This window comes from Apiospora marii, assembly GCF_038362585.1.
Source record: "Apiospora marii strain CBS 49790 chromosome Unknown utg000009l_segment0_segment0, whole genome shotgun sequence".
NCBI lineage: Eukaryota > Fungi > Ascomycota > Sordariomycetes > Amphisphaeriales > Apiosporaceae > Apiospora > Apiospora marii.
The window spans coordinates 781,344-808,088 of NW_027117381.1; the positions used below are offsets into that span (position 1 = coordinate 781,344).

The 26,745-nt window shown below is 54.7% G+C and overlaps 12 protein-coding genes across 12 annotated transcripts; 5 read left to right on the plus strand and 7 right to left on the minus strand.

The window, feature by feature from the left end:
* Positions 1-1,465: 1,465 nt before the first annotated feature.
* Positions 1,466-1,825, plus strand: PG985_011737 (uncharacterized protein; the record flags this gene model as incomplete). Its single annotated transcript, XM_066831504.1, has 2 exons — positions 1,466-1,669; positions 1,736-1,825. The coding sequence occupies 2 exons, from the start codon at positions 1,466-1,468 to the stop codon at positions 1,823-1,825; spliced, it is 294 nt and encodes a 97-aa protein (XP_066679554.1).
* Positions 1,826-3,462: 1,637 nt separating this feature from the next.
* Positions 3,463-4,845, minus strand: PG985_011738 (uncharacterized protein; the record flags this gene model as incomplete). The annotated part of the gene is made up of 1 exon (XM_066831505.1): positions 3,463-4,845. The coding sequence occupies one exon, from the start codon at positions 4,843-4,845 to the stop codon at positions 3,463-3,465; it is 1,383 nt and encodes a 460-aa protein (XP_066679555.1).
* Positions 4,846-5,546: 701 nt separating this feature from the next.
* Positions 5,547-5,804, minus strand: PG985_011739 (uncharacterized protein; the record flags this gene model as incomplete). The annotated part of the gene is made up of 1 exon (XM_066831506.1): positions 5,547-5,804. One exon carries the CDS (start codon positions 5,802-5,804, stop codon positions 5,547-5,549), a length of 258 nt encoding a protein of 85 aa, XP_066679556.1.
* A 2,449-nt stretch (positions 5,805-8,253) lies between these two features.
* PG985_011740 (uncharacterized protein) lies at positions 8,254-9,156 on the plus strand (the record flags this gene model as incomplete). Its single annotated transcript, XM_066831507.1, has 2 exons — positions 8,254-8,750; positions 8,844-9,156. The coding sequence occupies 2 exons, from the start codon at positions 8,254-8,256 to the stop codon at positions 9,154-9,156; spliced, it is 810 nt and encodes a 269-aa protein (XP_066679557.1).
* A 172-nt stretch (positions 9,157-9,328) lies between these two features.
* Positions 9,329-10,622, minus strand: PG985_011741 (uncharacterized protein; the record flags this gene model as incomplete). Its single annotated transcript, XM_066831508.1, is given in 2 exon segments — positions 9,329-9,736; positions 9,753-10,622. The coding sequence occupies 2 exon segments, from the start codon at positions 10,620-10,622 to the stop codon at positions 9,329-9,331; spliced, it is 1,278 nt and encodes a 425-aa protein (XP_066679558.1).
* A 3,311-nt stretch (positions 10,623-13,933) lies between these two features.
* PG985_011742 (uncharacterized protein) lies at positions 13,934-14,543 on the plus strand (the record flags this gene model as incomplete). The annotated part of the gene is made up of 2 exons (XM_066831509.1): positions 13,934-14,012; positions 14,149-14,543. The coding sequence occupies 2 exons, from the start codon at positions 13,934-13,936 to the stop codon at positions 14,541-14,543; spliced, it is 474 nt and encodes a 157-aa protein (XP_066679559.1).
* A 468-nt stretch (positions 14,544-15,011) lies between these two features.
* Positions 15,012-16,360, minus strand: PG985_011743 (glycoside hydrolase; the record flags this gene model as incomplete). The annotated part of the gene is made up of 3 exons (XM_066831510.1): positions 15,012-15,822; positions 15,904-16,207; positions 16,345-16,360. 3 exons carry the CDS (start codon positions 16,358-16,360, stop codon positions 15,012-15,014), a joined length of 1,131 nt encoding a protein of 376 aa, XP_066679560.1.
* Positions 16,361-17,037: 677 nt separating this feature from the next.
* On the minus strand, positions 17,038-18,419 carry PG985_011744 (WD repeat-containing protein jip5; the record flags this gene model as incomplete). Its single annotated transcript, XM_066831511.1, has 2 exons — positions 17,038-18,068; positions 18,155-18,419. 2 exons carry the CDS (start codon positions 18,417-18,419, stop codon positions 17,038-17,040), a joined length of 1,296 nt encoding a protein of 431 aa, XP_066679561.1.
* A 943-nt stretch (positions 18,420-19,362) lies between these two features.
* PG985_011745 (3-dehydroquinate dehydratase QutE) lies at positions 19,363-19,827 on the minus strand (the record flags this gene model as incomplete). Its single annotated transcript, XM_066831512.1, has 1 exon — positions 19,363-19,827. One exon carries the CDS (start codon positions 19,825-19,827, stop codon positions 19,363-19,365), a length of 465 nt encoding a protein of 154 aa, XP_066679562.1.
* A 1,063-nt stretch (positions 19,828-20,890) lies between these two features.
* PG985_011746 (uncharacterized protein) lies at positions 20,891-22,027 on the plus strand (the record flags this gene model as incomplete). The annotated part of the gene is made up of 2 exons (XM_066831513.1): positions 20,891-21,198; positions 21,262-22,027. 2 exons carry the CDS (start codon positions 20,891-20,893, stop codon positions 22,025-22,027), a joined length of 1,074 nt encoding a protein of 357 aa, XP_066679563.1.
* Positions 22,028-22,307: 280 nt separating this feature from the next.
* On the minus strand, positions 22,308-23,327 carry PG985_011747 (quinate dehydrogenase; the record flags this gene model as incomplete). Its single annotated transcript, XM_066831514.1, has 2 exons — positions 22,308-23,047; positions 23,108-23,327. 2 exons carry the CDS (start codon positions 23,325-23,327, stop codon positions 22,308-22,310), a joined length of 960 nt encoding a protein of 319 aa, XP_066679564.1.
* A 1,556-nt stretch (positions 23,328-24,883) lies between these two features.
* Positions 24,884-26,738, plus strand: PG985_011748 (quinate permease; the record flags this gene model as incomplete). Its single annotated transcript, XM_066831515.1, has 4 exons — positions 24,884-25,001; positions 25,091-26,185; positions 26,252-26,349; positions 26,430-26,738. The coding sequence occupies 4 exons, from the start codon at positions 24,884-24,886 to the stop codon at positions 26,736-26,738; spliced, it is 1,620 nt and encodes a 539-aa protein (XP_066679565.1).
* Positions 26,739-26,745: the final 7 nt, after the last annotated feature.

The window sequence follows — 26,745 nt, forward strand, 5'->3', positions numbered from 1 at the left end:
ATATATTTATATTGATAGACGGTTACGAGTTGGAGCGGTAGTACTGTTCTTGTACTCTCATATTCTCATATTCGGAGTAGCTGAATTATTGGTTTGACATCTCGCTGTCTTCGTAACAAAACAAAAACAGATAAAACTGTCCAAGCCCTCGTGTCTCGATTTCTCTGGGTTGGGACTATCCCAAGATGGCCGATTTTTGAGTCTTGTTTTTGATGCGGAGCCATGGTATGAATCAGGACAGAAGAAAAAGAACAAAAAGAAAAATTAACATTGGTGTTATGAGCATTGCTAATGTCGTTGCTGGATGTTGCAACCACGATATCACACTTTCCAAGTGGCAACATCGTTTCAATGCGACGTCGAGGTTACATCAGCTTCAATATAAATTTACACGAGCCACTCCGGGGACCTGCCAAAGACACAAACACTTCATGGCTAGTATCCAACTCATCAAGTAGTATGAAAATAATCATGTTTGTTAGCATGAATTCTTGAAGTAGCAGGCAAACATGCGGCAACCGTGTCAGACTGGTCGAGAAGCAACGTTGTATTCTCATGAAAAGGGGCGTCGACTCCTATACGAACCCCCTTTCCCAATGTCACCCATTGCTGATTGGTCTAGAGTTACTAGATTCCAGATTTCCTCCGTTCCATGGTACGGCTATCGCCGGTCTCAGGAAACGTAGCCGGCAATACAGAAAACCGCCGCGCCCCTTTTTGCCGTCTCGGTAGACCGAAACCTTGGATCGAGATGGGTAGAACCGATGGCCACATTTCCAATGCATATAGAAGGTATTTTTAGATCTGCCAATAGGCTTCTAATCTTCATGTTCCGGATGTAACCTCATTATTACACGCAAACTGGCCAGGTCGCTGGGTATTACCTCTTAGTCTTCTCCGGGGCGATCCGCCTGGGGCCTCAGAGCATGGCCAGGCAGCTTCACGCCACAGGGCCCGACAAGCGAACTCGACAAGCGGCCTCGGCTATTTTATTGAATTGCTTACATTCGCTTGTTGAGAATGCAACCTACTGATAAGCACCGCGAAGGATTCACCCTTTAGCCTGAAATGCATGATACCACAATCCCACTCCAAATGCGAGGACGCAGTGCTCTGGCTCTTTTTACCCAGATGAACTGCAGAGAACGACGATAAAGCTGAAAGTTGAGGACTCGCCAACTGACTCTGGGCATGCGTTCGAGAACGAGCCATTGTCACACTTGGTAGCTGCGGATAATGTCCTGCAGCTGCGGCTCTCGGTACCACGCATATCCTAGAGACGGCACCGGAGATGCTCTCGGTACCATGAAAGGCGAGAAACACCTCCGCCGTACTCGTAGACTGACTATAAATATGTGGCCAAAATCTTGCTCGGGTCCTTTCTTGCGTAGTGTGAATCCAAACAGTAAGCGACGACCCTGAAATAACCACAGACAAACACTGCCCTCGATCCTACCTCGACAAGATGAAGATCACTTCCGTCATTCTCCTGAGCTGCACCTCAGCCTACGCCATGAGCCTCTCCAACCTTTTCGAGAGAGACATCAACGTCTGCGGCTGGCACTTGGAAGGAGATGACTGCATCTGCATGAATTCGCAGAACGGCGCTCTCCTGCAGTCGCAGACGAACATATGCTGTAACAACATGGGATTAGCCACGAAGAACGCGGTAAGTGGAGCTCGCGGTCCTGTCAGCCCCTTGAGATGCAGGCACTAAAAACATTGGGTCCACTAGATCTGCAGCGTAGCTCACGACAACCGGGATACCTTCAAGCAATGCTGCAAGTGGCTGAACCAGCCATCCGTCATTGGTCATTGTCGATGAGTTACGTCGAGATGTGGACTAGGGCAGGCATTGAGTTGCCAATAGAGATCAGGTGCAAGAGCATAGGCAGGCAGGTGAAAAAAGACATTGAGATAAATTGCAATGATATTGTGCAATAATACTGGGACATAAACCATTATGGCACTACTTCCATGGAATTTACGTCTTCCACCAACTGAGCTCCATCCATATTGACCGTCTCGTCGAGAATAAGAACCTGAGAAAACCGCAGCTTCTTCCCTCGGACCCTGCAGTCCCCTCCTGACGCCCATATAATGCATCTTCTCCGTGTACTCGTGTCAAGTAATTACCGCATGATTGCTTGAGACTCTGAATGGTGAATATATGACACCGTAGTCACTCTTTCCATAGAGAACGGTGTATCTCTACGCGCCCGGCCCTCGGAGAGCTGCTCTCTCAACAGCAGGTAATCGCACAGCAAAACTTCTAGTAGTATGCTGCAGACGTGCCTGGACTCCCCGCCCTCTACTGCCCGTTTCCACTCTCGCCGGTATCGAGCCTTTGCTTTCTTTAATTTGCGCAGGTGCCCCGGGCGCAACAGTCCCTTTTCCTTCCAGTACTCTAGAAAACTGTCGAAGGCTTCGAACCTGGTCTTGTAGGAAATGTACAGGATGTCACGGACCCTTTCGTCGAGTAAGCCGTATTCAGTAATCATCTCGACTTCCAACGGTTTCCCCGTGGAGCACTCTTGACACCAATTCTGGCCTTCTTTGTTCTTTAGGGGAATGTCCTCTCGCTGACTCTGGTCAGTTTCCTTGCATAACCCGTCTCTAGTCTGTTTAGAACATCTTTCCGGCTCAAGTAAGCCTGCCTCGGGCTTGGAGTCCCGACAATAATGGTACACATAGTGCCTGATGTGGTAATATTAGTTTTGGGCCACATAGTGAGCTATTTTTTGTGTTTACTTTCTATCTTGTTTCGCCCTAGAGAATAAGGCTGGACAAAATTGTAATGTAAATTTACCTGGCAATGCACATGGTAGATTAAGAATATCAGGGGTCAAAGTGGTCGTAGATGTAGTCTCATCGCCGTGGACACAACGCCATGCTGGTAATGTTACATTAATATGCAATTTTGTATTCACTAGTATCAAGTATCCTCTTAAGTAAACGATTATGAGAGGTATGTTGTTTCAACGACTTCCAACAAGGTAATTCAGGTCAAAAGGTCGTTTCAAGGGATGTACCTTACCTTGCTCTGTTGAAACATAGCTGGTGGTGACTGTCAAAGACCCAGAACCAAGGTCATGCCAGATGGCACATGCCCTGTTGTACTCCATATGCCCGAGCTCGTGGGGTCCAGAGCAGGTAGCAAACTGTTTCATCGAAACTTCTCATTGTTTCCCTATGATCACGTGGGTGCTGTTGGCTACGTAGAGTGACTGTTGACAACGCACATGGTGTGACGAGTGGGGAGAAAGAATGAACGGCAGCCGCTTTGGGAATGCCATACCACCCAACACACAACATCTAACAGTCAGTGCAAGTTAAACAAAGAGATTGTATCCCATGTGCTCACGCGTTAACCTCACCGACCATTTGGATGACCAACAAATTTGAGTCCAACCATCTTGTAGCAAGTCATCGGACAAAAGTACCGTCAGGCCTCGACGTCAATCAAATCTCGAATCTCGCGTCAGCCCGTTTCTCCTCATAATACGCGTCGAATTGGCTCTTCTTCTTTCTCAGAAACTCCTCCTTTGCCGCCAGTGTTGCTTGATCCAACATTGCCTCGCCTCGACCCTCCCGGTATAAAAAATTCCAATACACCTCATCCGCATCAAAACTACTCCGCATGGACAGATTGAACCAGAAGCGCCCGCTGTCCCACGAGTCCCGGACGCGGGCCGAGAGGCGGGGCTCTTCCGCCGGCACCAGCTGGGGGAATTTGGCCTCGGCGCGCTCCATGGCCCGGATGTACTGCTCCTTTCGCGGCTCGAAGAGATCCAGCAGCTGCTGCTTCCCCTCCTCGCCCACGAAGACGGCGGGGTTGCGGAGGATGAGCCACCAGGGCACGTCGTAGGCGTATTGGGCGGGCAGGGCGTTGGTGAACTCGAGGTCCAGCACGGCGGTGATCCGCATCGTGTCCGGGTCGACGAGCATGTTCGCCGGGCGCAAATTGTCGCAGAAGAGACGGAAGGGACCGTGATCCTCGGCGGCAGGGCAGTAGGCTGGGACCAGTTTCTCCAGACAGTGACGCGCGACGTACCGCTTCCAGGTGAGGTCGGCTTCTTCCTGTCCCACGTTGCGGTGGGTTTCGAGGTTGAGCTGCAAGCACCGCGCGCGCTCTGAGAAGTAGTCGGTGGCGCGACTATATGCTGTTGCTGAGTCGAAGTGATCGGCAGGGAAGCCTGCAAAGGCAACGACCTCGTTCATGTCGTAAGTGAGTGGTGGTGCGTCTGTAACTACAGAGCCATCGAATCCCTTAATTGATGAGATGGCCCCGATGGACTTGAATCCCAAGCGCGAGAGCTGTAATTGGAACCCAGCGATTTGCTCATATACAAAATCAAGCTTTGTATCGTCAATGTCCGGGTCCAGAATCGGAACGTCTTCTATGTCATCGAACGGCTGTCTTAGGAGGTCGACAAGGTTCTTGCCTTCCATGAACTCCTCGATGATGAAAGGTCCTAGGTGTTGGGGGCTCTCTTCAGAGCTTCCCCAAGCGAGTACTTGTGGAACTGGAATGGAGGTTTCCTGAGCGATGTATTCGAGTACCATGACTTCGTTCCTGACCTTCTGCACCTGCCATGGTCCGTACACTTTTCCGGGGATTGGGAAGCGAATGAGGACATGCTGCTGTGTGATGGTATTCGCAACAGAGATGCTGACGTTGAAGGGTCCAATGTGATAGTGAAGGAACTCTCCAGCTTGGCTCCAGCCCAGGCGGTTGGCCACGAAGGTTACAATATCCTCCTTTCCGGCGATGAATCTGTCAAGGAATGCTCTCTGGGCGTCTTGTGCATCTCTTTCGGCAATCCTATTAAAAGGCGTCCCCATATTGAATTTGAGCAGCAGGTTTCAACTGGCATATGGGTTTCTGAAGAAGGGAAGGAGAGGAGTTTTCGCTCCCTCCCTAGCATCTGGATTACCCCTGACTTAAATACCCAACTTGTGTCCCACTTTTATTCTGATTTCTTACCCAACAACAGCACAACATGCAGTTCCCATATGCAACAACAAATTACATAGGTACACATAATACGTGTAACATAACTCGCGTCTCCCCTTACGGTTGGTAGATGACTTCGCCGCGTGTGGTCCGGTAGCGTGTTCCCTCATCTAGTACTCTTTTCAAATCTCCCTCCTGTGTCTCTTTCTCAATTTCCTGTTTCTTCATTTGGGGATTGGCTGCACGTCTTTCGTTTCGGTCCGCAGATAAGTGCCGGATTCGGCCATGCTAGTTTTGAAACAGAATATTCAAGTTTGCCCATCAAGTTCATATGGTACATTTGTTGTCCAAAAGAGTGTGTATTGTTACCGGCAATATGATGTAGACTACTTAGTTGACCTATTGTAAGGAGTGGTATTGTAAAAGCACCGCAGTTTAGAAACGATTGACAGCATTTTCTCCAACCAGAAATTCCAGAATAACTACCCGTGTATTCCCAGTCCAGATCCCTCACATAAATCCTGCTCGCCAGTATAGGGTTGTAATCAGGCATCATCCATCAACCCAAGTCCAGAAGTCTTGGAGATTTCTAGACACCTCCTCTCCCGCGGTTCATTTGGGCTATATTTCCCGCATTTTCCGATGCGTCCTTTGCGGCATTGTCTTCCTCTTCCTTCTTCTTTTTAGCTTCCTCCTTAGCTTTATCCTCTTTCTTCTTCGCATCCGCCCTCTGGCGTTGTATAGAGGGAGTTTCGCGATTCTTCACGGCGACTTCAGCCGTCTTTACAGATGCTTCCACATCATCAACGACGACGATCTTGTTGTCTACGGGCTTGTTGTCCGACATTTTGACTTGATGACAACTTGGCTTGTGAGATTTGGTTTGTAAAGCAGGGTCTGATAGCTTTTCTGATATCTTTGAATGAATATGGGTGAAGTTCTGGAATTAGTTGTTGATACGGTAGGCCTGATTGCGCATGAGAGAACTGGCGTGGGTCCCTTTATCCTCACAGGCAACAAAGAACAACTGAATACGTGTTGGAGTTGGCAGTTTATCTTGGTCCAACACTCCTGTTCTTCGTTCAAGTGCAGCCACCGAATGGGTTGGAGGAGACCCGATGACAGCCCATCTTACCGTTTGCAGCCATGAGGGCTTCATGTGACTGGAGCAGTGGTAGTTGCTAACATATGTCGACGTATGATGAAGGCCAGTTGGATGTGTGGTTCAAAGACTTGTGCTGTCCTGCCATTATCTTATGATCAAGCCTATTTTCTTGTAGATACCCTTGGATTGCGTTTTCTAAAGACATTTTCAGTTGAAGTACGCTCCAACTGCTCGATAAGGGACATCAGAGTACCACCGTTGCAATGCTTCAACACGCAATCTGATCTGAAAGACTTGCCAGCCGTGATTTTCTTTTTATGCCCATTCTCTGGAATTCATAGAATTTCACCCTATCATGCTCTTGGCTCAAGTCCTGAAGTTGAGATGGTTTCGGTGAAATAGTCTGCTGACATGTGGCTCGACAATAGCTCGTGTACGTAAGGGTGCCTCGTTGATATGACTAAACAGACGACAATTTGATTTGCACCGAGTTTGCAAACAGTCTGTGTACCGCCATTTGTAATACCATGAACGTAATGAACATTGTTTGGTAGAGTCAATACGCAAACTCTGGCCCAACAGGAGAGCCAACCAACTGAATTTGGGGGCTGAATCGAAGAATGAAAAACTCGGTTGGTGTAATAATCCCGCCAGTTTCCAACCTCAGCATTCCAGTTGATTCCGGCTTTACCAACGCTGACACTGTTGACATGCCCAACAGTATCAACACCACCGGAGTCATAAGCGCTGTCAGCCGCATTCGTAAATACGTAGTCTCGGGTAGAAAAACTTCGTGTTGAAGGCTCTCCAGGCGTCCAAACGAGAGGTGAGGTAATAGAGCAGCATAAAGCAACCGGTTCATGGTCCCCATGATAACCATGGCATATGATCAACCATCACTGCCACATTTCTAGAAGTAGCAGGCAGCTTTCAACATGTGTGTCGATATTTTAGAGGCACGCAGGTAGTCGAGTAGACAGTGCCCCCTTTATTCTTGCTTACATTCACCTGGAAACTTTACACATTCCCGAAATTGCCATGTAAATGGCAGACGTTCTCTGCACAAATAAGATGTCTACTAGATATGTACTATTTGGCCGCAGCTGTTTTCAGAAGCATCTAGATGCCCCAGGCATATCAATTATAGTCATAGTCATGCACTTCCGAATTACCTGAGCGGATTTGGCAGGACGTTGCCTCTATCCCGTTCCCTTCCCAAGTATTCTACTTGAAGGAGCTACCTAGTCAAGAACAAACAAATACCTGAAGAGGTAAAGTAATTACTGAATTACCAATGACAGGAACTTAAGACGGCAGCCTATGCGGACGATGTGCGACGAAATGTTACGAATTTAGCAGCACACATGCCACACCCAGGACCAGTGGCCATGCCGTGTTGGACAAAGTTCCCATAAACTATGACTGCTGGAGAGCTTACGTAAATGCACTTCAATTCCTGAAATATAACTTGTCAAAAAGAGTGAGACATGCAAACTCAACAGGAATTGTGCGTGGTCGACGATGAGCTGACTTGGGCTGAGCCTTCGGTGGACGGCTGTGCTGCCCCTATCAGCCCCGCAACAGCGCTAACCCCAGAGTGCTGAAATCGGAAGCTGCCCCCGCTGGAAGCGCCATCTACCAACATCAACCTTGACCTGAGCCTTCATCACATTCAAGGGCTTCGAGACCATCGTTGTCGTGATCAGACACTCTTGCTTCTATCAGTGCCACATGGAGCCCGGGACCAGTCTCTCTTGGGTGCCAAGCAATAAATCCCAAGTAAAAGGGAAGCAGGGGTGATGGATCGAAGTTGCGCCGCGCTTACTACGCTCTCCACCCCGCTCCAAGACAAAACGAGACATCCGTAGCGAATCACTACACTCCAGTGGCGCCACATCACCCGGGTTTTCTGGGGTATAGTTGCAGTAGGGCAGGCCGGGGTCTTGCTAGGAGTAAGCCCGATGGTTTGTAAAAAAGAGACCTGGAATACCGTTTTTGTCAGTGTCAATAAAGCCAGAGGTGCTACCCTAGCCAGTTGCAGCAGATGATGTTCGCACGTACGGGCTCTTTTGCTTCTTTCTCAAACAGCATATAACTACATCACTGCTGTCTGCCAGAGTGAAGACAGTAAGCGAACGCGCGCTAGACTAGACATTGGAGCACAGCAGACGACAAGACGAAACGAAAGAAAATGGGCGCCACAGCCTCGGTCCCCCGCGACCGCACCCGCCAGCTCCAAGTCATCGACGCCGGCTACTCCCGCACCGCCACGCTCTCCTACTCGCTGGCCCTGGAGCACCTGCTCGGCGGGCCCGTGATGCACGGCGGCACGCAAATGTTCCACCGCGAAGACGGCTACTGCCGCCAGCTCGACGACCTGTACCGGCTCCGCCGCGCCGGGCCCGGCGAGCATACGAAGCTGCTCAAGACGCTGCGGGACGTCACCGAGGGGTTCGTCGGCACCGCCGATTGCCCCATGTTCCACTTCCTGCCCGAGCTGCTCGAGCTCTACCCGGACGCCAAGGTGGTGCTGGTCACGCGCGACCCCGCGAGCTGGTGGCGCAGCTTCGGGGCGTTTACGCAGGTGGATGCGTACCGCGTGTTTGCCGTCCGGTGTCTCGAGGTGTATCTGGCGCCGCTGCCGGGGGCGCGGTGGTTCCCGTCCATCACGCGGGGGTTTGACGACGAGTATGTCCCTCTCCTGAAACCTTCTACCTCCCAACACTTCGCACGTGTCTCGATTGAAGACGGCCCGCCTGTTAACCTCTAGGAACAATGCAGCTTGCGTCTCCGACACGGCCTGGAGAAACCGGCGCCGGAACTCCTGGAACTCCACAACGCGTGGGTGCGCCGGACAGTGCCTAACGACCGGCTCCTCGAGGTAGACCTGGCGAGCGGCTGGGAACCCCTGTGCAAGTTCTTGAACAAGCAGGTGCCGGACGAGCCGTTCCCGCGGGTCAACGACAGCCAGGCCCGGGACGAGTTCATGCGGGCCGTCATGTGGAAAGCGGGCGTTAGTTGGGTCGGCATCATCTCGACGCTTGCCGTTGGCGGTGTCGCTTTTGCGCGGTGGTATAGACTTGGCCGATCTTGATTTACTTACTGTCCCTCAAATGGCCTAGCAGTGTGGTTGCCATGGGAGCACAGGTAGAAAGATGAATTAGATGTCTCTTGATCTCGTAACACATTACCTATTATCTACTCTATATCTCTATATCGCTGATGAATCTACTCTTTACCACGAGCAAGTATACCCCACACCGTGCTTAGCTCAGGAAACCCATGCAGTTAGCATAGTAGGTCACGGTGGCCGACCAGTCCGAGAAGATGCCCATAACCCCGACCTCGCGCGCCAAGACGTCCACGAGCCGGTAGATATCGCCGTCGCGGGTAGTTGCGTTGAAGAAAGTCGAGTAGTAGTAATCCGGGCTCCCCTTCTTCCCAGCCTCGTGGATAGCCGCCAGTGGCCCCGACCGCTCGAGCGACCACGTGATGATCTTAAGCCCCAGGCGCTTCGCCTCGCGCGCGTAGCTGCTGGGCACGATCTCGTTCTCGCCGTCGAGCTCGACGAGGTACGGCAGCGGCGGCGCCACGATGTTGACCCCGGCCTCCTTGTAGAAGGTCAGGTTCGCGACGGCGGCCTCGAAGCCCGCGGCCCCGCCCTTGTCGCCGCTCTCGTCCAATCAGGACGGCCTGCTGGGCGAACTGCGGCTCGTGCTCCAGCCAGTACTGGATGGCGGCGAGCTGGAAGCTCTGCGGGTACACGCGCGCAAAATCGATGTCGGCCTCGCGATACTCGTCGGCGAGCTGCTGCGCGTAGGCTTCGAAGGTGTAGCTGCCGCCCTCGAAGGGCATGGGCACCGCGGGCGCCTTCAGCTCGGGCGTGAAGTCGAGGCCCAGGCCGTCGACCAGCTGGATGAACTCCTTGTGCGCCAGCACCGTGCCGCAGGTCGAGTAGAGGTCGGTACGCCACCCGGGGGTGCCGTGGAGGAAGTCCTCGGGCGTCGTGGCCGAGGCGTTGAAGCCGTCCATCTTGCCGCAGAGCGTCTTGAACTCGGCCAGGCTGAGGTCGCTCGTGCAGCACTTGGCCGAGGCGGCGGTGCCGTTGGCGGCGGAGGCGGGCGTGAACGGCTTGGTGCACTTGGCGCCCAGCGCCGTCGCCACGATGTTGGTGGTCGTGTGCAGGTCGCACTGGTCGTGGCGGCAGACGAACTGGCGGTCCTTGGTGAAGGCGACGTCGCACTCCTGGATGCCGGCGCCCATGCGCGTCCCCGCCATGATGGACTCGACCGTCTCCTCGGGGAACTGCAGGCAGGCCCCGCCGCGGTGCGAGATGCTGAACTTGGTCGGCCGCATCTTGTCCTCGGAGCACGAGGCGAGGCGGTCCTTGAGCGGCCCCGCCTCCATGTTTTCCACCAGGTAGTACGGCCGCGGGCCGAGCTCGACGTTGTTGACGCGGCTCTTGCCCATGGATTGCTGCGCTCGCTTCGGCAGGGCGGCAACCTCGGTGGCGGTGGCAGCCAGGAGGGCTGCCACGACGGGCACGTGCTGGAAGAGCATTGTGATGATCGCGCGTTGGGGGCAAGTTCAAGCGTCGTTCCGAGCGGAGGAAAACGACCAAGTGAGCTCAAAGCGAATGTGAGCGAATACGAGTGGGGTATGAATAAACTCTCGAAAAGCCTCAGAAGGAAGAGAAGACTCTACTTATAAACACACCACTGGCCAGCCTCCAGTAAAGTCGAGCTGACGGACAGCCCTGCCTGCATCCAAAGGTTGCATTCATGATCATGATCGTCTCTGGTGATGGATGCGGTCCACGTGCCTGCTGTGCCCCGAGAATGGCTCCCATTGACCAATTGGAGGTTGCGCCGGGCTGCCATGTTGCTGGAAGTGGGGCTGCACGTTGAGCGCATCATCGAAAAGGACCGTTATCACTTCCCTATGCTGGTTAGGGTAGAGAAGCCGGGCGACCCGCTCCTGGCCAGGGCTCCGCTTTGGCGTGCAAGGTAAAGGTTGCGGTTGTCCGGGGCATGGCATTTGTTTACTTGATTTGAAAGATAAGCAGTTGCTTTTGTAGGGAGGACAGGCTCGCATCTGTTACAAAATTTCCCTGGCCGTCGTCATTTGGCAGGCCTGAATTGGGGTAACACGCAGCAGCCACAGACATATACTTTCAACATACTTGCCTCCATGCTTATCCCATCACCATACTAAGCTCACATACACCATCGATGAACAGATAGAATGAGCTGGTTCGAGTGAGTTTCTTGAGGTGGTAGTATTTGATGCCAAGGAAAATGGCGCTGATTGGATCTACGAGCTGCGAAATTAGCAACGACTGCCAAGACTGCGTGCCTCAATGGCGATTTCTGATTCGCCAGCCTCTTGTTGCCGTTCTCGGTCAACCTGGACGAGCACTCGCAACGCTGAAAACACTGTGCGGCTTATAGAAGGGTATTGTTATCGTGCCCGACCGAATCTTCGCCTTTGAACAGCCCGGAGACGGGAGCGACATCAGGTGTAGTAGTGACCCGGGCCGGGTCCGTTTCGGACCATTTTGCATGTCCCGCCCGATAAGATAGCAGCCCGTGCATTTGGTTGATTTGGCGTCAAGAAACCCAGCCTATTCGTCTAACTGCTGGCGACACCACGCCGCCTGTAGTGGCTCAGATGAGACCAAGTATCGCTTTGAAGTGTTTGTTCTGGATCATCATTGGTGAGTCTAAATGGGTTACGCGCCCTAGGTTAGACAGAAAGGATGGTATCCAAACCAATTCACTGCACAGAGGAAACACCCTTGGTTTGATGCCTGCTGGAGCAATTGGAGTACCTGTGACAGTGCGGCTCCTCTGTCCTTGTCAATGAACTTCAGCATGTTGAGTATTATGGCACCCCATAGCTCTCCTCAAATCGGACGAGACCAGACTTGATGAGACGCGTCCTGTAAGCCCGCCCCCAGAGCAATGTTACAGGTATCCAGTACCCAGCCACCTTGGTGGATATATGGTAGGCGATCGTAAGCGCTGCTGAGTTTGGCTACCAAGAGATAAGGGCGCTGGCATCAGGAGCATTGTGGGCTTTTCGTCCAAGCCTACCATGCCAGCAGATCCAAATGCGTCTTACCAGGTGCTAGTTGGTGCACTATGCTGAATTTGACATGGAGAATGTGGAATGTCGATATGGCGGTCACGGTCAAAATGCCTCGATCTAGATGCGCGAGGAGAAGCTGCATAACCAGCAACCAGCAACCAGGTCCATCCGTCTGCGGGATGCGCGTGGAGGAGACGCGATTAAATCGCAAGGATTTATTGATAGACACTGTCAGAGCCTCAGAGGCAGCCGTGCCCAATCGTCCGTATCCATCGTTGGCCGAAGCTCCCTCGCCGAACGGGGCCACGTGGAGAGGGTGGCTTTGCTGGAACAACGCCAAACGCGTGTAAGCCAGTGGTACGCCCACAGATGGCGTACTCTGAAGCTGATGCCACAATGTTTCAACCATCGGATCCAATCGCGCAACGCCCCGGGCGCTTCGAGTCGGGGGAATCTAAAAATGAAGAACGCAAATACGGTTAGGCATATTGGCTTTGTGATTGGATCGAGGTGGAACATGGCAAAAGGCGGGAATAATGAGAAACACAACACACAATCATCATCGTCTCAATCCATCCCATATGCAATGCGTACACAAACATCAGTCAATCGTCAAAACGGCTTCTGGTCTCCCGGATGCCGGCACAGATGTCGGGGGTCCACCTTTCAGCCAAGATCTTGTGGGCTGGCCAATACCCTGCGAAGATCCCTGAAAGTTTCGACCTGACAGGTCAAAACCGACTCGAGCTATGGAAAACGGTCGCGGCACTCATTTCGTCATAGCTCTCGATGACGTCGCGTTTCTCACCACCACCCAAGACAGCTGACCTTGTCTCGGATCGGTTGCTCTGGTGTGGCTTGGATTACACGACGCCGTCGATTGGATTTCCTTGACTGCAGTCGAAGCTAATGGCTCGAGAGATGTTTTTTTTCTCAAGCGGAAGACAGACATAACGATGCCCTTCTGGAGTCTAGTAGGCGTTACGCGTGGTTGGACCTCGATGCATTCCTCCCAGCCTCAGGCTTTAGAGGCGGGGCATCTCTTGATTTGTTGGCGGTCAATCCCCATAGTACATGCACACTTGTGTCCGTCTGCTCAAGCGCGGCGATGGAGTGTACTGTCGCAGCGGGAGTAGGCCCTAATACCAGACGTAGCAACGTCATTGGCCTTCATCATCAATGCGCGCAGGAAGTTTAGTGGTGACAGCCCAAAAAAGAGGAATCGAGGCCCAAAATCTGCCCCCAGGCTCCCAGACCCTTGCATGCATCACCGTGCTATGACACGCAATGTCATTGGCTTTTTGCTCCATCCCGGTTCCAATCATGGCCAGTGAAACACGACGTAGATGCGTCTAGTTGAGTCTAGCTGGCCGGGTCGAGTGACTGGGCACTGCAACTGGGCCACGCTGGGCTAAAATCGCAATTGATCTATTTTCACCATACCCTGTTCGCCTGCCTTACGTATTTCCCGCCCTTGGCAGGCTAGGATGCTTTTTCAGGGTTCGGGTTGGTTAGTTAGTCACTCTGGCAGTTCGTCTAGCATTCCATGGAAGCATGAGAAAGCTGCCTACCTACGCTTCATACCTACGTATATATGCCTTGCGTCGCCCGCCCTACCTCATCTGCTCACTCCTCTGTTCATTCACCTGCTCTTCCGCCAAGCATCTCCAGCAACGAGTTACGATTACCGAAGTTACACGATCGCTTCGCCTAATACCCTAATACCGACCAGCAAACCTCTCAACACCTAACGACTTAACCGCACGTCGACGTCATCCACCATGGCTCTCGGCTACCTCCAAATCGTCCACGCCGTCGCGGCTGTGTTCACCATCATCGAGCTCGGTCTCACAGGCTACAGTACGTCTTGATCCCTTCAAATCAGAATTCAACAACACATCCACGACAATGAGAATTGCCGTTGGCCCCCAACCCAACCCAACCCCGTCACCCCCACCAGGCCAGAAAGAAAACAGGCGCTAACCCCCAGCCACAGTCGTCAGCGCCTACTCGGGCTACTGGGGCTGGAACGGCTACTACGGCAACTCGCCCGACCGGGTCAACTTCATGCTCTTCAACAGCATCTGGTCGCTGCTGGTGCTGGCCTACGTGGGCATCACGCCCATCTACATGGCGGGCTGGTTCCACAAGCTGGCCGCCCTCGTCCTCAACAGCCTGACGGCCCTCTTCTGGTTCGCCGGCTCCGTCGCCCTCGCCGTCATGGTCGGCGTCCCCCACTGCGGCGGCTGGACCCTGTGCCAGTCCATGCAGGCCGCCGTCGCCTTCGGCTTCTTCCTCTGGGCCATCTTCATGTTCCTCACCGTCCTCGACGGGCTCGAGGCCCTGCGCAGCCGCGGCCACAACGTGCCCAAGGCGCACCCTGGCGCTTAAATCGCGGCGGGCTCCTCTCTCTTTTTTTGGAATACACCCACCTCAAAATACTTCAACCATTAACACCCGATCGACCAACTGGCTGCGCCTCGTCGGTCTTAATATCGCCTGCTGGCACCAATTGACGGGGACGTCCTTTTGGGGTCTGATTGCATTGTTGGGGACTGGTTAATGACTACGCGCCAAATTGGGATTGATGAGTACCAATGAATTATTGTTTTCGGCAGGCGTTTACGGTTGGGAATAATACCCTCAAATGTTTTGAACGCGGTCTTTTCACATAATTTTAACGCGGTGTTTACCGAAGCAAATCAAGAAAACTTTCAACATTTAATGATTTCCTCTGATGTGATTGCCTGTGGCTACCTATTACTGAAGCGACTTTGCAAATTTGCGAAATGCTTGCTTCGCATCATGAAAAGTTTGGATGGCTTGCACCCATCCTGTGTCAGGGTATGATGTCTCATCCTACAACTCATCCCGCACCCTGCCCGCCTGACCGCGCACCACCCCATCCGCCAAAGCCTTAAGATGCGCAAACTCCGGCGCATCCTCCCCGAGCCCCCAGGCGAAGACCCCTCCAAGCCCCTTCTGCTCCACGACGAGCGGGAACTTCTTGGCAATGGCGTCGGGCGTGTCGAAAGTCCAGAACAGGTCATCATCCTCCATCCCGGTGTCGTCGTCCAGGTAGTAGTACCCCCCGCCCACCTCATCGTACGCGCCCTCCGAAAGCGCCTTCCGGAACGAGTCGGCCACCTCGGCGGGCACGGCGTCGTGGTAGCTAAACCCGCCCGTGCGGCCGAGATCGGCGCCCGTGTCCGGGTCCTCCATGGGGCCCGTGGGACAGCCGATCCCCGGGGCAGGATCCGACGACGAGGCCTCAGACTTCTTGGGCTTGCATGCGCGGTGCGGGACGCGGAAGTACTTGACGTAGAACGCGAACCCCAAGTTGAGCCGCGCCGCTGGCGCGCCGGCGTCGAGGTACGCGTCGAGGGTCTCGAGGGAGCCAGCGACGCCCGTGTGGTGCTTGGTGACGGTGTCGCGGCGGTTCATCAGGTCGTACGTCATGATGTTCAGAAAATCGACCGACGCCATGATGGCCGGGACCGTGGCCGGCGTGAAGGCGAGGACGATGTCGCGCGGGATGCCCGGCACGGCGGCCGAGATCAGCTTGGACGGGCCCAGGGCGCGGCGCAGGGCGGCGAGGAGCTGGGGGTAGGCTGCGGCTTCCCAGGCTTTCTCGGGGTTGGGGGTTTGTTTGTAGTCTTCGCCGTTACCGCTGTGATGTTTCATTAGGGTTAGTAAAACATTAATTCATGAGATTGATTCATAAATTTCGCCGAGTGTGATTCTCACTTACCCAGGGTATTCCCAATCGATGTCCACGCCGTCCGCACCTGTAGCCTCCACCATCTTCGCCACGTTCCCAGCGAATCGCTGACGGCTGGCCTCGTCGCGCGCCGCGGTGGCGAAGCCCTCGGTGTCGCCCCAACCGCCGATTGCGACCATGACCTTGGTGCCGGCCTGGAAACGGGACCGCACATCATCCACGGACAGGAAGAGAGGCCACGCCGGGTCCGGGTCCTTCTCGTTGAAGACACCGGACTGCATAAACGCCAGCACCACGTGCGTGACGGTGGAAGTCAGGTCCAGGTCAGGTATGACTGGATGTTGACTGTCGGTCGGATGGTCAGTCACGCAGCCCAAGCGGCAAGATGCAATGTTTGGTGATTGTAGAAGACTCACCCTGTCAGATACATGATGTTGCGCAACGGCTCCTGAGCAGACATGACTGTTACACCAGCGAATGCCGCCATTGCGACGAAACCAAGCCAGAGGCTGTGACAGAAGATGCGTGCCATGACAGCCTTTTGGGATGAAGCCAGTACCTCAAGAAGAACCCCAAACTGTGCCCGTAGAAACTGCCCTTGAACACGCTGAAGTTATATAGGTGAATTTCAAATCACACTTGAACTATAGGTTGAACAGAATCGAAATCAATGGCCCATGTCTTTTCATGAGCTGAATGATGTCCAGATGGTGAACGGAGAGTGGATTGGGATATCGAGGATGTTGCATATCAGAAACTCGCAGCGCCACCAAAAATTGGCACACGCACTTGCTGCTATGGTCAACATAGAAACCCAAGATGAATCGCATCAACAATCGCACAACACAACAATGCCGTGGCAAAACGGGCATCATCGTGGTATTAAATTGCTGCTGGGTATTCAAGAGCATTTGTTCTCATTTGATAATTATACGTCGCGAATCCGTATCTACAATGTAATGCGCTCTCTTTGCCCAGGCGAAACCGCCAGGATGCTGTACATATGTTTCATCCGCTAAACAGTTTTCCAGGCCCCCCTTCTATAGAATTTGGTACCAGGTTGCTCATGTCGAGAACCAATGCAGAAAAAGGGTATCTCCATATGCGCCTGGAGGAACTGAATCCAAGCCAAGCAATAACAAGACCAATATCAAATCATCACCATTAATCCAGGCCCTTGAACTTCATGATGCCATGTGCACCATGTACTCCCAAGACAACGGGCGCCTTGCCCTTCCTCCGCTTCTTGCGCTTCTTCTTTCCGTCATCGCTGTCGTCGCTATCGTCCTCCTCATCACTGCTGTCCTCTCGCTTCTTCTTCTCCGCAGCTGCAGGAGCAGCATCGGAATCGTCATCCGAGTCGTCGTCATCATCGTCCGAGTCCGACTCCTCGTCTTCTTCTGCCTCCGCTTCGAGCTCCTTGGCCTCTTGCCAGACCTTGACGGTGTCTCCACCACCACTGATCATCCGGCCTTGGCAATCGAAGTCCAAGCCGAGGACAGCCTCGACCTCATCGTGGCTGTACGAGGCTTCCACCTCGCGCTTACCGAGGTCTACCAGTCGGATGTTGCCGTTGCCCACGCCAACCACCGCCTTCTTCTTGCCGTCCGTCACGAACTCGGGCACCTGCACGATGGAGTCGAGACTCTCGCCGTCGCGATCGACGACAATCCTATCCTGTTGGTCGTCCCAGGCGCCCTTGTCCCAGAGGGTGAGGACGCCGGAGCCAGTGCCCACGGCGGCGATGCCATTCTCACGGTTCTTCTTGGGGCCCAGGCCAGTCACGAAGATGGAGCTGAGCAGTTCGTCTTCTTGATCTTCGCTTCGGATGAGGACGCCGCGGCGCAGATCTGTTATGGCGAGCGTAGTACTACCCGTGCTAACCCACTGCTTGCTGAAGCCGCTGGTGCTCTCCGCGCTAGGCGGCAGAGGCGCGATACTGGAGACGAAGTCGCCGTGAGGGTAATGGGTCTGCTGGGGCTTTGAGGCAGCGAGGGCGTGGTCGCGGAGATCGAGCAGGTGGAGGGCGCCCGAGTCGCAGGCCAGGAGGAGGGTCTGGGGTGACAGGACGCGGAGCAGGGCCGGGTCGTCGGAAAGGTTGGGGTTCGTCGAGGGGATGGCGAACTTGGAGGCTACCTGGCCCGTCGTGGGAGAGAAATGCTTGAGGAGGGCATCGGTCCCAGCTGAGTAGAGAGCTAGAGGGTGGCCAACGGCGGTCAGTCGATCATTCTTCGTACGCGCCAGCCAGTTGGCACAGAGTTTAGGGAACTCATGAGCTTACCTGAGCCATCTTTGCTGAAAGCGAGAGTGCGGCAGCTGCCCTTGTGGCGGCGGGTGCGCCAGACCGTATCTATGGTGCCCTTTCCGTCCGAGAGGACGCTGGCATCGGCCGAGTCGCTGTCCTCGCCGCTCTTGTCGGCGGAGGGCAGACGGAAGCACTGGACATGGCCAGTACTAAGGCCAACGGCGAGCAGTGGTTCCGTGGGGTGCACAGCCTGGCAGAAGAGTTCCGCACTCAGCGGGAGGGTGCAGAGGTTCTCGAACATGGTGGGTCGAATATATTGGTTATTAAGAAACGCCCTGGTGAGCCTCTGTGCAAAAACTATTGCATGCTAATATTTCAAGGCCCAATTGCGTGGTAAAGAACGTTGAAAGTAAATAGTCGCGGTGGGAGTCTTGGGTGGGTTGACGGGCCAGAAGCTCTAAGGAAAAGCCTGGGAGAAAAAGTTTGAAAGCTGCAGGGTCTGAAAAACAAGGCTAGCAAACATCCGATTCTGGCCCCCTACTATCGTCACAACAGCAACACTGTCTGCCTGCAGTTCCGTCTGGCACTGGTCCCAGACTCTGCTGCAAAAAAAGGAGAGAAACAATGCAAATGCACTTACTTCAGGTACGCCTGCTATTGCTCTTGTTTAAGGAATTGGCATATGAGCCCTGCCAAAACGGCGCGCAGCCACAACAGCACACCGAACGCGCTAGTGGATCTTTCTGAACTTAGCTTCTGCAGAATCACGTCGCGCTGTGGTAGGTACGTCCTCGAGCATTTGTGTTTAAATAAGAAAGGCATGAAGCTGCACAGTAATCTCATTGTAAGGCTCAGTGGGCTATCATCTAGATTATTTGTCGCTCGCTTCCAGTCAAGCTCACGTTGTGCATCTTGCTGCAATGCTATCCAAGCCGATAGATGCTTTGTCCAAGAATGTTTTGTTCTGCTCCCACGTGGATCAAAGTGCCAACCGCGGGGTAGTCTGGGGAAAGCTCCAAGCTCCAAGCTCGAGTCCTGATGCGGGGCACCGAACCCGAACTCAAGGCCTGTCTGTTGTATTACAACTTGGGTGACTTTGTCATCCATAGCACGTCAATGAAGTAAAGAAGTATATAATATGGCATTCGTATCTGAATAGATACGCATATATGGGTGAAAAGATTTACAACAGCTTGCTAGAACCAAGAACAATTCCGAATAGCCTTCCCTGGCATTTCCAATTATCAGAGCTTCTCCCTCCCCGCCGTCTTCATATGCCGCGCCGCAAATTCGATCGCGGCCGTGTACCCGTAGACCCCCATCCCGCAGACCATGGCGACCGCCTTATCCGTAAAGTACGAGTGCCGCCGCCACTCCTCGCGCGCGTGCACGTTGGAGACGTGCAGCTCGACGAAGGGGATGCCGACGCCCAGCAGCGCGTCCCGGATCGCCACCGACGTGTGCGTGAAGGCGCCCGGGTTGATGACGATGGCGTCGACGCCCTCGCCGCGGGCGGCCTGGATCCGGTCCACGATGGCGCCCTCGTGGTTGGACTGGAAGGTCGCCAGCGATATTGATAAAGACGCGGCTTGTTGCTGGGCGGCCGCCTCGACGTCCGGGAGGGTCGTGCTGCCGTAGATGTGCGGTTCCCGGGTCCCCAGGAGGTTGAGGTTGGGGCCGTTGATGAGGAGGAGGGTGCGGGAGGGCATCGCGGCTACTGGTATGGCCGTCTGATCCCTCGAGGGGTATAAGGTACAGTGCTTCAGGGTGTTGAGATGGCGTTTAAAGCAGTGAGTCGTCTGATATCTTAACCGGCTGTATGTAATCTTCCCCTCCGTGTCGTGATGCTATTTATCTCCCGTGTAACTCGAGTAGAAGGGGTACACTTCTTTGGTGCTTATTTTTACTCCTGCTGCGCAGCTTGTCGGCCTTGGTTCTGCTCTTGATTGATCCTGACTGCAGCTCATACGAATGTAGATTCCAGTACCTAGCACAATTCATTGAAGCCAGTTGCAAAACACATCTTCATAGCATATAGCATAACTACATGACTGTCGGTACCATACGAGGAGACCAGCCGTTCAAGGATCTACGTGCCGAGGGTACACTGCAAGTAGCCAGATCCGGTCAGTTCAATAGTGGGTGGGTAGCATTAGCTTGGCTGGTCTAGTTGCCTGGGTAAGTGTTCTGCCGGCTTACAAGAGATCTGCTGCGGGTAAACGTTTCCAGCCAAGCTACTCCATACGCGCACTTGCTAAGAACAGCGCATTGAGAGTATTGCGAGATCCCCTCTTCAGAAAGGGGGATGGTTTTGGACTAGAGCATATGATGTAGGTATGTCTCTGGAATCTTTCATGTAGGCATACGAAGAGTTGCCAGCCAATGCCAGCCAGGTGAGTAAAAGTGCCTATTTCGAGTCAGCGAGACTCGAGTCCACTATTCCTCTCTTCAGTGGGTCATATCCCCCACACGAACCCCGACTATCCGATGATCCAACTGCCAACTTGGAGATACGCACACCACCGACCAGGCGCGGACCGAAACCGCTTTTCCGTGGTGCTTATCGGGCCCATTGCCATTCGGTTGGAGGCGGTTCAATGGGACATCTGTGTGGGTGAAGAAATGGCCGTACGATGATGTATCGTAGAACACTCATTTTGCCTGACTAGACAGACATCTGAAGCAATACAGAAGAAAACCACTATCTCTCGCCGCCCTGCCAGTAACCTCATCTGTTGAATATCCTGACATTTCTTTCTCTTTTGTGTTATAATGAGTTCAATTCAACATATCAGCGACGATGAGCTAGCCGAAATCTACACCTTCGCGGTGCAGCTCGGGAAAGATGCCGGTGCCATCCTCATGAAGTTTGCGCAGGCGCGGTGGAGTGACGACAGCACCGGGGAACAGCTCTTCACCGAGAAGGACAGCGCGGTAGACATCGTGACGAAAGCAGACGAAGGTGGGTTCTCCGCTTCCACAGAACGAGCGTCCTCGGAAACGAAGTTGACAAATAGGACTGCCAAAGATGTCGAGACTTTTATCAAGAACGCCATAGAAAGGAAATACCCGACACATAAGTATGTACCCAGATTGTGAACCTCCTTGCGCCGGCATATTCTTATACTTCCCCTTTTCTCCAGGTTCATCGGCGAGGAAACCTACTCCAAAGGCGCCTCGCGCGACTACCTCATCGGCGCCGAGCCGACCTGGTGCGTCGACCCGCTGGACGGCACCGTCAACTACACGCACCTGTTCCCCATGTTCTGCGTCTCCATCGGCCTCGTCGTGGGCGGGCGCGCCGTCCTCGGCGTCATCTACGCCCCCTTCACGGCGCAGCTCTTCTCCGCGTGCCGCGGCCGGGGCGCCTGGCTCAACGAGACGCAGCGCCTGCCCCTGGTGAGGAACCAGCCGCTGCCCGCCAACGCGCCCCAAGGCTGCGTGCTCTCGGTCGAGTGGGGCAAGGACCGCAAGGATGCGCACGATGGCAACTTGCACCGCAAGATCGACAGTTTCTTGACCCTGGCGGCGGAGACGAGCGGACGCGGGGGGAAGGGGGGTATGGTGCACGGCGTGCGCAGCTTGGGCAGCGCGACGCTCGACTTGGCGTACGTCGCTATGGGCGCTTTTGATATCTGGTGGGAGGGCGGGTGCTGGGAATGGGACGTGGCGGCCGGCATTGCCATCGTGCAGGAGGCGGGCGGGCTGGTGACGACGGCGAACCCGCCCGAGGACACGCAGAATGCGCCCATCGAGGACGTGCGGTTGGGTAGTAGGTTATATCTGGCCATCAGGCCGGCCGGGCCATCGCCGGCCACCGGAGAGTCGGCGCGTCAATCACAAGAGCGGGTGGTGCGCGAGGTCTGGCGGCGCGTCAGGCATCTGGACTACAGTCGGCCAGGAGCTTGATCAATAATAGACCAATGATTGCCTTATGGTTATCGTGTACAAATAGGATAGGCACGCATAAATCTTTATGGACTTTCGACCTATAGATCCTGAACATTTGCTGGATAATGGCAATGAAATTGAACTATGAAAAACCCTTAGAGCGCTCCCCTCTCATGATGATGATGGCCAACTCCTTTACTCCTGTAAATGCTTGTTTCCTGAATTCCCTCGACCATAATTAAGACCACTCCCCCAGAAAGGCAATGGATGGATGAAATCAACAACAAACCCTTCCATCTCAGAGCTTGGATATCTGCGACAGCCTCGCAGCGATAACCTCGCTGACCTTCTGGATGGGCAAGTCCTTGACCTCGATGCCCGTCCAGAACTTGTCCTGCTCCAGCCCCTGCCAGATCAGCGCCTCCGTCCCCAGGATGACCTGCCAGCCCTCGCCCTCGGCCAGCCCGCCGAGCTCCGTGTAGGGGGTCGGGTTGTAGCACATCTCCAGCATGCAGCCCTTGCGCTCCTTGCGCAAGAACGCCCGGATGACGGCGCGCGCCGTGTGCTCCTCGGGCGTCCGCGGGGCGAAGTCAGGCACGCACGCCACGATCGCCCCAGGCGCCTCCAACTTCTCCGCCTCCTCGGGGGTCGCGACGTGCACCAGCCTCTCGCCGTACCCGTTAGCCGTGCACTCGGCGATCACCGCGGCGACCTCGGCCGGGTCCCGGTTGACGAGGTAGATGCGCGTGGCGCGCATCCACTTGTGTAGGGCGTAGACGGCGGAGCGGGCGGCGCCGCCGCCGCCGACGACGAGGGCGGGCCGGTCGTGGAAGCGGGCGTCCGGGTCCGCCACGTTCTGGTAGAAGGACTCGCGGATGCCGACGACGTCGGTGTTGGTGCCGCAGTAGCGGCGGGCGCCGGTGGCGGGGTCCTGCTTCAGGAAGATGGTGTTGCAGGCGCCGACCTCGCGGCACTCCTCCGTCAGCTCGTCCAGGTGCTTCATGATGGCCACCTTGTTGGGCATGGTCACCGAGGCGCCTGGGGAAACAATGTCCCGTTAGATGATATTATTGGTTTGTAGCAGAACTGAGTACATACCGTAAAAGTTGGGGTCTTTGATCAGCTGCAGGAACTGGGGGATGTCGGCCGACTCAAACAGCTTCTGCTCCCATCGCAGCCCCAGCTCGCTGTAGATGGTCTTGTGGAAGAGCGGCGACATGGAGGCCTGGATCTTGAGGCCGAAGAGGTAGCCATGGCGGTCCACCTGGCTCTGCGGCTTGGGAGCGTTGCGGCTCATGTCCACAGCGACGGTACTCATTGTGTGTAGATTTGGTCTGGAATGCTCTGGGCTGGTTTGGGATGTATGCAATCCTCTCTGTGTATTGCTTGAGATGAGGATAACTAGGATATTCTTTGTTGGCCTCAGTTTCGCTTTCTCACCTGTGCTACTACTGAGTTTTGGTACTTTGCTCTACTCCTCTGGCCTACTACCTTTGCGTGTTTATACAAGCGGAACCATTTCCATGAAATACAGGAAGCCTTCGTAGAATTGGGTTCGCGTAAGTAACCTAGTAGCAGTAGCGGCCCACCTCTATCCGTGATGAACATTTTGCCATCCGCGCCAGAATTGATCATGATGGATCCACATGATCACCGCTAGATCCAAGCTTTTTTTCATTTACGATCCTCTGGCTATCTGGCAGCTGGGAGCTGTTCTTTGCCAAAGTGAAAGACGACGATCAGTTCGTCTCATCATATGAGCAGGGATAGAAGTTGACAAACACACACACTCTCTCTATCTCTCTCTCTCCGTAACGGGCGGAGTTTCTCTTTTCCCAATTCGTGACTGAGCGCGTGGCTTGTTACTCCATCTCTTCACCCTTCTTGGCGCAACCCTTTAATAAGCTTCAGTGCCAGAAACAAGGACCAGATGAGGGCGCTTTGGAGACTTGGCAGGTAAATAACCGAGCTAACACTGCTGGCCGGTTAAGTGTTTTTCCCAACGGACCAGGGTTCGCCATGGATGTCTCGGCTAGCCGCAGGCCCATTGGAAAGAATCAAGACCGCCCAGCGCTTTCTCCAACGAGGCGGGGGCTACTCCGACAACGAGAGTCACCGTCTGTGGGGAACCTCTGAGGAAATGCCGTTGTCGTAGTGTCTTGGCCCCGCGAAAAATGGGAGATTTGCCTCTCCATCCTACACACGGCCACCCCCAGACCCCCCAGCTGACAAACACACACGTTCTGGGTTGACTGGGAGGAGGCAGTCGCGGTGGGTATCGCGATCTTTACCTTATCCACTCGAGGAAAAAGTCTCTAGAGAGACGGACAATATTGGCGCTAGGCGGAAATGGCAAGGACTCACCAGGGTTCGGGCAAAGGAGCCCTGACTCGTCGGGGGGACGGTCAACCCGCCAGTCAGGAACGCATCATGCAGAATAATCATTTTTCCATTGGGAGGGTGGGAAGAAGGAACGTCATGTCCCAAACCTATCCCCAACCCCGGATTCCACGCCTCGCCCTAGTAGTATCTAGCTGATCGCTTTGGAAGGTTTCGCGTACAGTCCTTGTACTTGGCGGCAGCTTACCCCAGATCTCGCCCTGTCTCATCGCAGCTGTCTAGTCCAGGGTCTGCGCTGCCAACAAACCGGGGCCCCAGCTTTTTCACTATCATTAATGTCCCGACCGTCTCGCCGCAGCCTGTCATCTTGCCATTGAGCGACTCAGATATCCAGGTATCTCTGTGTGCCTGTAGAGAAAATCTCTTGCAGCTTCGGTGTTCATAGGCACCCTTTTTCTGGAGGCATTGAGCTCTTCCCACATCTCTTCTTACCAGCCTTGCAAGTCGGCAACGAAAAGGGGAAAGACTTTCACCATGGTGAGCCTCAAGCTCCAGGAGGACCGGCCGACGCCCAAGGCCGTCTACAACTGGCGCGTGTATACGTGCGCGGCCATCGCGTCGTTCGCCTCATGCACCATCGGCTATGACTCTGGTTCGTCTTCAGTCCCTCCTTCCCTTCTCTCCCGGCACTCTTCGTGTTATGCGACCACTGCTGACCATGCCTGACTTGGCCACCAACAGCCTTCATCGGCGGAACCCTGGCACTTCCTTCCTTCAAGGACGAGTTCAATTTCGAGAACATGGATAAGGATACCAAGGCCCTCCTCCAAGCCAACATCGTCAGCGTCTACCAGGCCGGCGCCTTCTTCGGCAGCCTGTTCGCCTACGTGACCTCCCACTTCCTCGGCCGGCGCAAGTCTCTTTTCGTCTTCTCCGCCGTCTTCGTCCTGGGCGCCGGCCTGATGCTGGGCGCCAACGCGGCCCGGGGTCTGGGCCTCATCATCGGCGGCCGCGTTCTCGCAGGGTTTGGCGTCGGCGGCATGTCCAACATCGTCCCCATCTACTGTTCCGAGCTAGCGCCGCCCGCCGTCCGTGGCCGCATCGTGGGCATCTACGAGCTGGGCTGGCAGATCGGCGGCCTGGTGGGCTTCTGGATCAACTACGGCGTCAACACGACCATGCAGCCGAGCCACAGCCAGTGGATCATCCCCTTCGCGGTGCAGCTGATCCCCGGCGGCCTGCTGGCGGCGGGCGCGCTCTGGCTGCGCGAGTCGCCCCGCTGGCTCTTCTCCAAGGGCAAGCGCGACGAGGCCATGGCGAACCTGTGCTGGATCCGGAACTTGCCGCGCGACGACGTGTACATGATCGAGGAGGTCAACTACATCGACGAGGACCTGGAGCGGTACCGGCAGGAGGTCGGCCTCGGGTTCTGGAAGCCGTTCGCGGCGCTCAAGCAGCGCAAGGTGCAGTGGCGCTTCTTCCTCGGCGGCATGCTCTTCTTCTGGCAGAACGGCAGCGGCATCAACGCCATCAACTACTACAGCCCCACCGTCTTCAGCAGCATCGGCATCACCGGCACCAACAGCGGCCTGCTGACCACGGGCATCTTCGGCGTCGTCAAGACCGTCACCACGGTCGTCTGGCTGCTGTACCTGATTGATCAACTCGGCCGCCGGAAGCTGCTCATGTACGGCGCCGTCGGCGGGAGTCTTTGCATGTGGTTCATCGGCGCCTACATCAAGATCGCCAACGTCGCGGACAAGCCCGAGGGCAGCGCGTTGGACGGCGGTGGCATCGCCGCCATCTTCTTCTTCTACCTATGGACCGTTTTCTACAGTGAGTTTCGCCACGACATGTGGGAACACATTCGACGAATTTCATTTACTAACCTGCCGTGTGTAGCCCCGAGTTGGAACGGAACACCGTGGGTCTTGAACTCCGAGATATTCGACCAAAACACCCGCTCTCTGGGCCAGGCATCCGCCGCCGCCAACAACTGGGTAAGCCAAACCAATCCCTGTCTTTTTCCTTTTTCCTTCGTCTCTCGAACGACTCAATTACTTACTCGCTTTCCTTACAGTTCTGGAACTTCATCGTGTCGCGCTTCACGCCGCAGATGTTCCTCAAGATGGGCTACGGCGTCTACTTCTTCTTCGCCTCGCTCATGATCCTCTCGGTCGTCTTCACCTACTTCCTGGTCCCCGAGACCAAGGCGATCCCGCTCGAGCACATGGACCGGCTGTTCGCCATCAAGCCCGTCCGCAAGGCCAACGACGTCATCATGGAGGAGCTGCGGCGGCAGGACGAGGAGTTCCGGCACGCCGTCGAGGGCGTCGACCTCTCGGAGCGCAAGGAGAAGGTGGAGCAGAAGGAGAATGTGTCGATTTGATGATGGC